This window comes from Rhipicephalus microplus, chromosome 4, assembly GCF_043290135.1.
Source record: "Rhipicephalus microplus isolate Deutch F79 chromosome 4, USDA_Rmic, whole genome shotgun sequence".
NCBI classification, from domain to species: Eukaryota; Metazoa; Arthropoda; class Arachnida; order Ixodida; family Ixodidae; genus Rhipicephalus; species Rhipicephalus microplus.
Window position 1 is genome coordinate 101,772,519 of NC_134703.1, and position 13,298 is coordinate 101,785,816.

The window sequence follows — 13,298 nt, forward strand, 5'->3', positions numbered from 1 at the left end:
AGTTGAAGAAATGAAAGTTCGCAGTAAAAAGACGTTTAGAGAAAAATGGGAGAACTTCAAGCAGGTCGTTAAATTAAAGGCTTTGGAACGCTCGAGCGCTATAAGCAGAGAAAAAGGAGCAGAAGAAAAGCTCATGCGCAGAAACCTGGAAAAATTGCTCCTCGAAGAATGTAGAATGCCCGGCATGTTTCTTGAAGATATTCGCGCGTTGAAAAGTAAAATTGAGCGGTTCGATGTCGAAAGATACCGCGGTGCTATGGTGCGGGCAAGAGCCGAGTGACTGATAACGGCAGAAGCACCGTCAAAAAGGGCGTTGGGCTCAGAAAAGTGGCATGCGCGTCGTAATCAGATAACAGAAATTGAACACGAGGGTGAAGTCAGCGACGTCGCAGATGTTATCGAGCGTGCTTTCTTTGAGCACTTCCATGGTTTATTCGCCGCCAGCTCAGTTGATGTCGATCGTTTTAAAAAAGATTTTTTACCGCTGATGCCAAAGCTTGACAATAATGCAAAAGAATTATTGGAAGAACCCATTTCGGAAGAGGAAGTTAACAGTGCTATTGAAAGTATGCATCCCGGGAAATCGCCTGGCCCTGATGGTCTGACTTCCGCCTTTTATAAGTGTTTCAAGTTTGAAATAACACCAGTATTAGCTGACGTTTATAATGAGGCATTCGAGCTGAAAATATTACCCCCGTCCTTTTCATCATCTCACACTGTTCTTATACCAAAATCGGAAGAACCCGTTGCACTGCGCAAAGTAAATTCTTACCGCCCAATCTGCCTCACTAATGGAGATTACAAGATATTCATGAAAATCCTAGCTAAAAGGTTGCAAACAGTCATTACGGAGCTTGTGGGGCCACATCAGACGTGCGGCATTAAAGGTCGAACTATCCTCACGAATATACACGCAGCCCGGAGCATCCTCGAATGTGGCGACGCTATTGGTGCGCGAGTCGCAATGCTGCAAATCGACCTCGAGAAAGCTTTTGACAGGGTGCCTGATGAAATTCTGCTGTGCATCCTAGATTATGTGAATTTAGGGAAAATAATCAAAGAGGGGGTTGTCATGGCGTACCGAGACTGCTCAACGCGGCTAATCGTTAACAAGGTGGTGGGGAAGCGCATCCCAGTCAAGCGTTCGGTCCGTCAGGGTTGTCTTCTCTCACCACTATTGTTTTGTTTGTACATAGAGTCCTTTTGTTTGAGTGTCATAGAGAATGACTGTGTCCGTGGGTTTAAGCTGCACGAGGTTGAAGTCCGACTGTTGGCTTATGCGGACGATATTGCCATTTTTTGCGCGGACTCTGACAGCATAGCAGATGCTGTCAAATGCGTTACTAACTTCTGTGCTGCAAGTGGCAGCGCTGTAAACTGGGGAAAATGCCTTGGCTTTTGGCACGGTGACATGGCAGAAACCCCAGACAGTTTTGCCAGCATAAGGTTTGTTACGACACCGGTGAAATACTTGGGTGCTCCCCTCGAATGCTACAAAGACAGCGAATCGTACTGGAGGAGCCAAGTGGATAACCTGCGGGAAAGAGTGAACAAGTGGAATGGCTGGAATTGGTCTATGTTTTCTAAAGCCACAATTTGCAACATATTCTTAGTGAGTAAAATTTGGTATATCTTACAAGTCTTACATTGTTCAAGGGTAAACATCCAAAAATTTCACCGTGTGTTCGCTGTCTTTGTGTGGGAATCGTCTTGGGAAAGATCGAGTCGGACCAATTTATTTCTTCGAGTGCGAAATGGAGGACTCGGCTTGTCGCATTTGTTTTTAAGACAGGTAGTCAATCGATTTTGTTTCTTTAGAGACGTCGACAACCCATTCCTTCGCACTGTCTGTCAACTTCGCCTGGGGCAACACTTGCCTAACATGGTTGTATCAACCTGCAGCGTACCTGGTGGTGTTTATGGCTTTCTCCGCGAAGTTGTACTTTCTTGTAGGCTTCTGTCAGTGCGGTTTTCACTTGAATACTTGAGTCAAGTCCGACGAAGAAGGTTGTACAAGGACCTATGTGATGTGTTTTTACCAGTGCCTATGTATCGGTCCCTTTACAATGTATGCCGTGGCCACACTGTACTAAAGCGCGTCAAGGTGAAAATATCGCCAGGTGCTAAGAATTTATTTTTTAAATTACATACCGGTACGCTGACCGTCAAAACCTGGATGGCTGCAAAGGGGTTCTACGTTCCTTGGGGCACGCATTGCATAATATGCAGAAAGGAGGAGACAATTGAGCATGTATTCATTGACTGCTGGGATGCTGTCTTTCTTTGGGACGTGCTCCAGCGCACGATCAAAAAAGACTTCCCCATAAATGCATATGGCATCCGCTATTTGCATATACAAAGTGACGATGGTACCCCATATGATATGATAATGCTTATGGCTCTTCATAGCATTTGGAAATCCAGGATGGCAGCCATGCACTTTGATGTAGATGCACGAGCACCCACCCAGTACTTCAAAGAGTATATAAGAAATTTTGTGGATGAACAAAAGTTGCAGGAATTCCCCCCAGAATGGTTGCCGCGCGTCGAAGTACTATCGACGATAAAAACATTTTAACTGATGCGTGGCCACATCGTTTGAGCCATGGTTTTTACAATGTTTTGGATTGTGTTGTGTAATTATCAGTTAATATGTGTATTGTTTATGTGAGCCGAAAACAGGCAATAAAGAAAAAAAAAGGTTTCCGTGGTGTAGTGGTTATCACGTGCGCCTCACACGCGCAAGGTCCCCGGTTCGATCCCGGGCGGAAACATGTTTTTTTTTCGCACTGATATTTCCATTTTATGTTTGTTCACGTTTAACTCAATATCAGATTTAGAGGTCACTGACGCAGTTCACTTTCTCTGTAACCAGCCAACTGATAACACCGTGCTTTTCAGTCTACTGAGAGCAGGGCTTCGTGTGCTGGTTTCCGTGGTGTAGTGGTTATCACGTGCGCCTCACACGCGCAAGGTCCCCGGTTCGATCCCGGGCGGAAACATGTTTTTTTTTTCGCACTGATATTTCCATTTAATGTTTGTTCACGTTTAACTCAATATCAGATTTAGAGGTCACTGACGCAGTTCACTTTCTCTGTAACCAGCCAACTGATAACACCGTGCTTTTCAGTCTACTGAGAGCAGGGCTTTGTGCGCTGGTTTCCGTGGTGTAGTGGTTATCACGTGCGCCTCACACGCGCAAGGTCCCCGGTTCGATCCCGGGCGGAAACATGTTTTTTTTCGCACTGATATTTACATTTAATGTTTGTTCACGTTTAACTCAATATCAGATTTAGAGGTCACTGACGCAGTCCACTTTCTCTGTAACCAGCCAACTGATAACACCGTGCTTTTCAGTCTACTGAGAGCAGGGCTTCGTGTGCTGGTTTCCGTGGTGTAGTGGTTATCACGTGCGCCTCACACGCGCAAGGTCCCCGGTTCGATCCCGGGCGGAAACATGGTTTTTTTTTCGCACTGATATTTCCATTTTATGTTTGTTCACGTTTAACTCAATATCAGATTTAGAGGTCACTGACGCAGTTCACTTTCTTTGTAACCAGCCAACTTATAACACCGTGCTTTTCAGTCTACTGAGAGCAGGGCTTTGTGCGCTGGTTTCCGTGGTGTAGTGGTTATCACGTGCGCCTCACACGCGCAAGGTCCCCGGTTCGATCCCGGGCGGAAACATGGTTTTTTTTCGCACTGATATTTCCATTTTATGTTTGTTCACGTTTAACTCAATATCAGATTTAGAGGTCACTGACGCAGTTCACTTTCTCTGTAACCAGCCAACTTATAACACCGTGCTTTTCAGTCTACTGAGAGCAGGGCTTCGTGTGCTGGTTTCCGTGGTGTAGTGGTTATCACGTGCGCCTCACACGCGCAAGGTCCCCGGTTCGATCCCGGGCGGAAACATGTTTTTTTTTCGCACTGATATTTCCATTTTATGTTTGTTCACGTTTAACTCAATATCAGATTTAGAGGTCACTGACGCAGTTCACTTTCTCTGTAACCAGCCAACTTATAACACCGTGCTTTTCAGTCTACTGAGAGCAGGGCTTTGTGCGCTGGTTTCCGTGGTGTAGTGGTTATCACGTGCGCCTCACACGCGCAAGGTCCCCGGTTCGATCCCGGGCGGAAACATGTTTTTTTTTCGCACTGATATTTCCATTTTATGTTTGTTCACGTTTAACTCAATATCAGATTTAGAGGTCACTGACGCAGTTCACTTTCTCTGTAACCAGCCAACTTATAACACCGTGCTTTTCAGTCTACTGAGAGCAGGGCTTCGTGTGCTGGTTTCCGTGGTGTAGTGGTTATCACGTGCGCCTCACACGCGCAAGGTCCCCGGTTCGATCCCGGGCGGAAACATGGTTTTTTTTTCGCACTGATATTTCCATTTTATGTTTGTTCACGTTTAACTCAATATCAGATTTAGAGGTCACTGACGCAGTTCACTTTCTCTGTAACCAGCCAACTTATAACACCGTGCTTTTCAGTCTACTGAGAGCAGGGCTTTGTGCGCTGGTTTCCGTGGTGTAGTGGTTATCACGTGCACCTCACACGCGCAAGGTCCCCGGTTCGATCCCGGGCGGAAACATGTTTTTTTTTTCGCACTGATATTTCCATTTTATGTTTGTTCACGTTTAACTCAGTATCAGATTTAGAGGTCACTGACGCAGTTCACTTTCTCTGTAACCAGCCAACTTATAACACCGTGCTTTTCAGTCTACTGAGAGCAGGGCTTCGTGCGCTGGTTTCCGTGGTGTAGTGGTTATCACGTGCGCCTCACACGCGCAAGGTCCCCGGTTCGATCCCGGGCGGAAACATGTTTTTTTTTTCGCACTGATATTTCCATTTTATGTTTGTTCACGTTTAACTCAATATCAGATTTAGAGGTCACTGACGCAGTTCTCTTCAACTTCGTCTAAATTCGACTTAACCTAGTTTTTTTAACAAACAGAACTAATCAAAAAAAGATTATATAAGAAAGTATTACTTATGTTGCAGGAATAATAATATGTCTTTTGAAAGTAGATGACGTGCGAATATTGAAAGTAATAGTAAATCAATCTCCTAAGGCATACACAAATGTTTGAGCAATGAATACATCTGACACCAAAATTCAACCAGGAAAAAAATAATTACGAAAGTGCAATGTGTCGAGAAGAGAGAGGAAAGAAAAGGAGGGGGGAGTTCGACATGTAATAATTTAAGCTTTAAAGTGACATTTCAGACTGTTTACAAATGCGTTATGATTAGTAATACCTGCAATGTCAGCAGGAAGCTGATTTTAGTAACGGATGGCTAGTAGTAGCCAGGAGTTAATGGGAACATTGGTACGGACGAAGATGGGCTCGACTTCTTGTGGATGATAAAGTCACGGCGATACACGACGAGCTTCTTCGATAGGGAATGCAATGCGTGAGGACGGATTGAGATAAGTTTTAGGAAAAAAATCAAAGAAGCGTGACAAGCCTACGCGCTTCCAAAGGAACAAGATCTTATAAAGAGTTAATTTCTGTATACTTCGTATTCGCACATAATTTTTGATAATAAATCCCGCAGCCTTATTTCGTAGAGATTCTAATTTACGACCGATGTATGACTGATGCGGGTTCCACACTAGCGATGCATATTTGATTTTTGAACGTACGAAAATGTAAGCGAGAAGTTAAGTGGTGGTATCAGCTAAACTCAAGGTTGGCCGAACGAAGCCAACTGTCCTAGATTCTTTGCTAAAAACGGCGTCTATTTGGGTGTTCTATGTCAAGTGAATACCCAAGTCCTTGATAGATCTTGTTGAAGAGTTAGACTTGTCGTTTATTGTGTAGTTCAATAATTCGGAGGTCACTGATGTTGTTTTCTTCCTCTCTAACAGGTCAACTTATAAGCCGGCGCTTGTCAGTCTACTGAAAGCATGCAGGGCATCTAGGGCTGGTTCACATGGTGTATAGTGACGTGCTCCTCACACGCGCAAGGTCCCCGGTTTGATCCCGGGCGAAAACAATGTGTTTTTCGTATTTGATATTTCCAGTGTAATTTTCTGTAACATTTGCCTTGTTAACCAGATAAAGAGGTCATCAACCATATTTATCTTCCTCTATTACCACCTAATTTGCGTTAATTATGAAGACAATGGTTGATCCACACAGTAAGGTTATTCTACAATAATATGTGTATCTGTCGCTTTTTTTATGGAGAACAATGGTGGTTGTGGAATTGCGGTAGATTTATTCCAGTTTGTTTATGTAGGATTCATCGAAACCCAAATTCCGTGGTGCCTTCATCACTACTAATGTCGCGATTGAGTCAAATGCCTTCTCGTAATCTATGAAGGCTATGTATAGGTGTTGGTTTCCTGATCGAGAGTATGTTAATAATTTATTGTGGAGTACTTTGTACGAAAACCTGCTCGGTCTTTTGGTTGATTGAACTCTAATGTCACCGTTGGGTAATTAGCTATTAGTTTTGTAAATAGTTTGTAGAGAACAAACAGTAAGCTGATTGGCATGTCATTTCTTGATACCTTGACATATCGTTTCTTCCGGACTAAGATGATGATAGATTTCTTCAAAGATTATGGTACCCTTCCCGTTAAGAAATAGTAAAAAAGGGCAGTTTATTTAACACAATTTCTCCGCTATCCTTCAGCAGGTTCGTTGTTACCTTATTCTCATCAGTGGCCTTGCTTCTCTGCAATCCTTATAAGGCTTTTACAATACTTAGTTACTAGTACAGGATGTTGAAATCCTCCAACCTTTTATTGCGTCTTACGTTATTATCTTGGTCGTTTCGGCTTCCGTACAGCTCTATGTACAGAACCCCTCTGCCACCTCAACTATCCTATCCATATTAGTTTTTACATTGCCTTCCTTGTCCCTTAATGCACACATTCGATTTTTCGCCTATGTTCAAATTTGCCTTCACAGCTTTTATTAGCCTACCTAACAGTTCTATATACGCGCTTTTTACAGTCTGCTCGATTTTCTCAAAGTTATATTTTCTGATGTCGGCTATGATACGCCTATTAACTTCAAAGAATTTACTAGGTCCATTTTGTCGGTTGCATTTGAGGCTTTCATAATTTGTCGTCTGTTAATGAGACTTTTCATTTTCTGGGATACTTTGCCAGTGTCCTGCCTACCTCCACCTTATATTTCAGACTGCTTGATGATACTAGTAAGGCTTTCGTTTATTGTGTCAATGATAACGTCGATTACACAGCTCAGAGCCGCGAATCTATTCTAAAACGACACTCTGATTTCCTTTCCTTTTGCTCCCACTGTTAGCTCATTGGGTTCTTTCGTGTCAGTTTATGTCTCTGCTTTTTTTTTTTTAAATCTAGGTGAACGCAAGCTCTTATCATTTTATAATCATTGCATCGGATCTTGCCAACTACTTATACATCCTTTACAATGTCTGGGTGTCGACACAGAATGAAGTGTGCAGATCCCAATAAACAAGGGTGCAAGGCAGGAAGTTACGATCTCTGCAATGCTATGTGAGTCACCGCGTGTTCACAGGAAGTTTTCAGAGCCCTAGATTGGGAAGAGTTAGGGAAAAGAGTTAACGGGCAGTATCTTAGTAACCTGTGATTCGCTGATGGCATTGCCTTGATGAGTAACGAAGGCGACGAATTACAGCTCAAGATTACTGAACTAGACACGAAAGCAGAAGAGTAGTTCTGAAAATGGTATGCATGAAACCAACGTAATGTAAAACAGCCTTGGCAGAAAACATCGCTTTGCGATAGGTGGAGAGACGCTGTAAGTCGTAAAAGAATATGTGTAGTTAGGACAGGTATACGAACCGGAGAGGCGAACCATGAGAGTGAAATATTTAAAATAATAAGGATGGGGTGAATCATCATCAGCAAAGCACAAACCATGAATGGTAATCTACCCCTAACCCTAAAGAAGAAGGTATATAACACCTGCATTTTTTGCTAGTACTTACATACGGAGCAGGAACCTGGCTTACAAAGAGGGTTCAGCTTTAGTTGAGGACGACGCAGCGAGCGATAGTAAGGAAAATGATATGCGTAATTTTAAGAGACAAGAAGAGAACAGAGCGGGTCACGGAACAAACCGGGGCTAAGTATATCATAGTTGAAATCAACAAAACGAAATGGACACGGGCCGGGCACGTAGCACGTAGGCAGGATAAACGCTGGTAATGAAGCGTAACTGACTAGAGTTCCAGAGAAGCCAACTGCACGAAGGGAATACAGAAAGTTAGATGGGCAGATGAGATTGGAAAGTTCGGAGGTATAACGTGGCAGCAGAAAGCACAAGACCGGGTTGATTGGCGTATCATGAGAGGGTCCTTTGCCCTGCAGTGGGCGTAGTGAGACTGCCGATTATTATTATTATTATTATTATTATTATTATTATTATTATTATTATTATTATTATTATTATTATTATTATTATTATTATTATTATTATTATTACGTATCACTGTTGACTTGAGCCAGAAACATCGGTTTCATTTTTTTCACACGTCTTTCAATAAACATTCGAAAAATCGTAAGTGCTCTACCCAAGAGGAACAGAGTTGATCGCGCAACAGAGAACGAGCACTGTTCTTGCATCGATGTAAACGAGTCGATTTCGATCCCACTCGCAGGGCGACTCCGGGAGTCCGCTGATGGTGCGAGACCGAGACCGCCACTGGCTGGTCGTGGGCGTGGTGTCATTCGGCAGTCGATGTGCGGCCGCCGGCTTCCCGGGCGTCTACACCAGGGTCAGCGAGTACGTCGACTGGATACGGCGCAACAGTCGACCCTGACCATCGGCGCCCGTTGGCTCATCCCGCCGCGGCACGGCCTTTACAGACCGGTTTACCACCGCACGTGCCTCCCGCCGACCCGCCACGTGCGGCGTCTAACAAGAAGCGGAGCCGTCGAATACGGCCCGTGTACGGGCACGCATTGCTTTCGGTGGCACAGTGCGGTCTGCGCGGAAGCCTCTCAACTAGCGCGGCAGGTGTGACCGCCAGCGCCATCACTCCAGTTGCGCCGTTCGTGTTGCGGAAAACGTGGTACACGTGGAAAGAAACGGTAGGGCGCCCATAGTGGCATGCCAGCAATAAAAAGGCGCGAGATAGTTTGCGCAAGCTGTGACAGTGTGGGCGAGGTGTGTTTGTACTCACGGCACACGACTGCTCTTGATCCTATAGTGGGATCACACTATTCACGGTAACCGACTGGTGACGTCGACCTCGATTTTTGAGAACGCTATCGGTCATTGCTACTGCTGCAAGGTTTCTGTATTGCCCGTACAGCAGCAAGATGATGATGAACTGTCTTTCTTGACAAATTGATTTTGCTCAGAAACGAACTTGCCCTCGGTACGACTAGAGGCAGTTTCCATACAATAGGGCACTGCGTTCCAAAACACCCCTAAATTATGAATGCCCTAAAAAAGCGCTAAATTACACAGCGATCAGTACAAAATCAATTTAGGACACTCGTAGAATATTCACGCACAGTGATGTAGCTAAGCGGCTGATTTGGGGGTGGGTGGGGGAAGGGAAATTCGAACTAGCGTAAATTTTGCGTTTTGTATGTGCGCACACGTACAAACACACGCACAAACATTCATAAAGGAATGCCCCTCGCCCCCCCCCCCCCCCCTGCAACAGAAAGTTTCTGGTTACACCACTGATCACACAGATGTCATTTAGCTTTGTGACAACTTTCAGGCCATAAATTAGATAGAAACAGAGTGACGGTTGCAGTGGTGGCACGTGTATATATAAGCAAGTTTAGTTCTAAAATAACTATGTCATCGATTAGAAATCAAAATAATGCCGCAAAAAATGTGCAATATTCACACGCCAATTGCAAATAACCTTGTTTGCCTATTACGACGTGGTGCATAGCTATCGTCGACACACAATGGTGACGGCTTCCACCCTTTTAGTGAACCCGGCCAATGCACAGCTGTTTTCAAAACGAATTATTAGGACATAATCGACACAGAACAATGGCAGCTGCAAGTACAATATGATGACTTTTCCTGCTGTGTAAATTAATATTTCTTATGAATTCGTCGCCTCATGTCCCGATTCAGTCCAATTGCAATGTTATTGGTCTTGTGCAATTCAATGACATTACCTTAACTGCGGTGGTATAGCGAAGTAATTTTGTACACGTGATGTGACCAATGTAACTGTTTGACGTGGTGATCCTTAAATGGTATACAAGGCGAGGGCTGTTTTACCAATAAACAAAAAAACATCAAAAACAAAAAGAAACACCGGCTTGCGTTATAGGTTTCTAGCTGACAGGTGCCGACTGTCGCAGCGATATACAATATGAGGCTACAGCTAAGTACTTGAAAGATGATTTATTCTTTCAAACAACACAAGTTCTTACTTTTGCCTTCGGTATACAGATAATATTCAGTTTAAATAGGGCTTTGCAGATAATTAAATTACGTTGAAAGTTCATTTCAATACATACAGCGAATGCGTGTTCAGTGCCGAACGTAAAAGCTTTCCGGGTAGAAAGCCTGGTCTGTATTGTGCGGTAAACTGGAGCCTACACGCGATGGGATTAAGGCACGAGGCCAGCGAAGTCAATTACGTTTCAACCAAAGGTTCGTATAGCAACGCAGTCCACCCATCGTTGCAAAGTAAGCGCGCCAGCGAATCTCATTTCGATGATTCGGGACCGCTAACTTTGTAATGCGCTGCTCAGCAATGCAAATGTGAACTCATTTGCGACTTTTACAGCGCAAATTTGAACATTTAAAGCGACTTGTACAGTTATACGCAGTGCATATAAAGGTGACACTAGTGCTCCCATTATTAATATATTATTTTGTTGGGCACGTTGGTTCATTCTATAATAGATTTGAAAGCAAAAAGACAATATAGAAGAGAAGACGACAACATTGGTCGAGCCGTCTTCTATTGTGTGTTGTCCGTTTGTGCTCCCATAATTCTGCTCAAAAACTAAATCAGAAATATTTTAAAGTACTTATTCTCACTGTTACTGAATATGTAATGAAACACTCGGAGAAGAGACCTAAGTAGTACTTGCCGCAGTGACCTAAATACTATACCATTTCTCGTATTACTAACCATGAACTACCCCAACCCCAACGTTGCGTTGGCATAATGTCTATCTAACAGTCAGTACTTGGTTTTCATAGCGTGAACTTACCACGACAATGGTGCCTAAGAAACTGCAACATACAGAATCAGGCACGTTCGGTAGAGAATTTGGCTACGATGCTTCAGTTAAGTTCGCGCAATAAGTGAGCCGAGTGTAGGCACCATGCGGAAGCACAATGGCGACGCCTTCATTTTACACTTCTGCATAATTGACTTCGAACCTCTATAGAAAAGCGAGGAAAATTATGACGCTTGGTATACCCGCGACCTACGATTCGTTCTTCGTCTAATAGTGACAATACGTGGTGCTTTGCCAAGCCTAAATTTATTTATGCTCACGAACACGCGCAATTCTCGCAAAGAATGCGCACTAGTAAGGATTCAAGAACTCTTTTCTCGTCTACGCCATCAAACTGTCCCGATGAATGTGCATCGCGTGCTCGCAATTTCACTTTCAACTTAGGGTGTGTGTTCTAGTGGCACACTATCATTTGCGGATAGCTTCAGCGTTGCCGGAAACCTCGCTAACCCAAGTTTCAAGAGTACTTGCGTGCACGATGTATAGAGCTTCAAATATCGGCACAAGTGCGCCTTTCTCTACTGCGTCCTGATTAGCGATAAGCTTTTAAGAACGGAATGAGGTTCTTAGAGAGGCGGTGAGAGTGTATCGACAGCCACATTTTCCTCGTGTACTCGATGAATTGAAAGCGAACTTCCGGTTCGGCACCAATCTCCATGATCGCAAACAGAAACGGCGTCATACTGTCTGCCCTAATCTCGAGTACACACTATTGTGATACGCATAGCCGTTTTCAAAATGGGAGCTCGAATGTCCACTCTATAGCGAGTGTGTTCAGAAACAATGGTACTAACTCAGCATGGCGTAGTGACATGTTTCAATCCCGTGCAACCCTTGTTCTCGTGTTTGTTTACAAAGATACCACCGCTTACACACTGTCCACGGACTATGCACAGCGGCATCTCTGCGAGAGCCGCATTTGTGAGATTTTGTAAACGTAAGCTTCTTAGAAGGCTTTGTGTGTGGCTATACGGAGTGACGTCGCAAGAGAACTTCCCCTGAGCGGCAAGGGTTGCAGTATTCATGCTACCACCGTATAGCCAGCCAGCCATACAGGGTAAAGTGATTCATATCAATGGAGTGATGAATGAATGAAACTTACAGGTATATAGTGATTTCTCAAGTGCGTTAGTTTGGCATATGCACTGCTGTAATCCAGCAGTGTTTGTCGCCTTCCAATATTACATCCGATAATCACTGTCGGTCATCTCTGCGACTTCAATCTTCGATACAGGTAAGATTAATGCCGCATGCAATTGCATGGTACTTGTCACACGTACGGCGAAAAGCGGCGCCTAAATCATTTAGTTGGACAGTGGACCAAGTATAGACGCTGAAAGTATAGAGCAACTATGTTACTCTACGCTGGACGTTCTTAATAAGATCGAACTGACGTACTTAATTTCATGCTAAATCAATATTTTTCTAAGCTACCATTAAAACCACTTTATTTTCTCGCATGAACATTATCAGAATATAAAAAAAATACCTTTAGTTGAAGCTAAACACACATTCGAACGATTTCCTTATGTTAGCTTTTTTAATTTAAGAAGTTAGTTTAATTGCATTCGCACTTAAAATATGCTATATTGGAAGCCTGTTTCGGCGATAAAAATGAAGAGCTTTCCATGGTTGGGCCTATAGATTCCCGAATCACAGTTCAGTGGTATCGTTGTATGAAGTCCCACTGTTTTCCGCTAGCGCCATCGCATCTAGTTCCGGCCAGTGCACGTCCATAATGCATGCTTGATAGTACCCATGGACGCTTCAGCTGTACAATATGGGAAAGTGTAGTACGTGCGTATAGTGTGTCTTAAAATAATGAAAAAAAAGAGTAAAACAAAACAAACAACTCGGCAGATCACACGTACTTGGGAATCGACGATATTCGAAGCATGTGGAGGGAAGGTGACCGTGTTGCAATTTTTTTTACTGAACGACACGTCATGAATTGACGCTAAATATATGTACAAATCTTGAATGAGCAGACATATGCTGAAGAGTTGCAAATGTTTATATAACCAGTTATTTGCACGTGCGCAACGATGCCAGCTGGAACATGCGTATTAAAAACACCAGAAGCTCACTAAGA

The 13,298-nt window shown here is 43.6% G+C and overlaps 1 protein-coding gene and 10 non-coding genes across 11 annotated transcripts in view; all 11 read left to right on the top strand.

The window, feature by feature from the left end:
• LOC142814519 (uncharacterized) overlaps window positions 1–8,939 on the top strand; it is a 50,795-nt gene extending 41,856 nt beyond the window's left edge. The window contains exon 10 of the mRNA XM_075893363.1: window positions 8,632–8,939. Coding sequence (XP_075749478.1) covers window positions 8,632–8,793 — 162 coding nt within the window. The 3' untranslated portion in view covers window positions 8,794–8,939. The remainder of the gene's footprint in view (window positions 1–8,631) is intronic.
• TRNAV-CAC (transfer RNA valine (anticodon CAC)) lies at window positions 2,702–2,774 on the top strand. The gene has a single exon. It is a non-coding gene; the product is annotated as a tRNA-Val (tRNA).
• TRNAV-CAC (transfer RNA valine (anticodon CAC)) lies at window positions 2,930–3,002 on the top strand. The gene has a single exon. It is a non-coding gene; the product is annotated as a tRNA-Val (tRNA).
• On the top strand, window positions 3,159–3,231 carry TRNAV-CAC (transfer RNA valine (anticodon CAC)). Its single transcript has one exon. It is a non-coding gene; the product is annotated as a tRNA-Val (tRNA).
• On the top strand, window positions 3,386–3,458 carry TRNAV-CAC (transfer RNA valine (anticodon CAC)). The gene has a single exon. It is a non-coding gene; the product is annotated as a tRNA-Val (tRNA).
• On the top strand, window positions 3,615–3,687 carry TRNAV-CAC (transfer RNA valine (anticodon CAC)). Its single transcript has one exon. It is a non-coding gene; the product is annotated as a tRNA-Val (tRNA).
• TRNAV-CAC (transfer RNA valine (anticodon CAC)) lies at window positions 3,843–3,915 on the top strand. Its single transcript has one exon. It is a non-coding gene; the product is annotated as a tRNA-Val (tRNA).
• Window positions 4,071–4,143, top strand: TRNAV-CAC (transfer RNA valine (anticodon CAC)). Its single transcript has one exon. It is a non-coding gene; the product is annotated as a tRNA-Val (tRNA).
• TRNAV-CAC (transfer RNA valine (anticodon CAC)) lies at window positions 4,299–4,371 on the top strand. The gene has a single exon. It is a non-coding gene; the product is annotated as a tRNA-Val (tRNA).
• TRNAV-CAC (transfer RNA valine (anticodon CAC)) lies at window positions 4,528–4,600 on the top strand. The gene has a single exon. It is a non-coding gene; the product is annotated as a tRNA-Val (tRNA).
• On the top strand, window positions 4,757–4,829 carry TRNAV-CAC (transfer RNA valine (anticodon CAC)). Its single transcript has one exon. It is a non-coding gene; the product is annotated as a tRNA-Val (tRNA).
• Window positions 8,940–13,298: the final 4,359 nt, after the last annotated feature.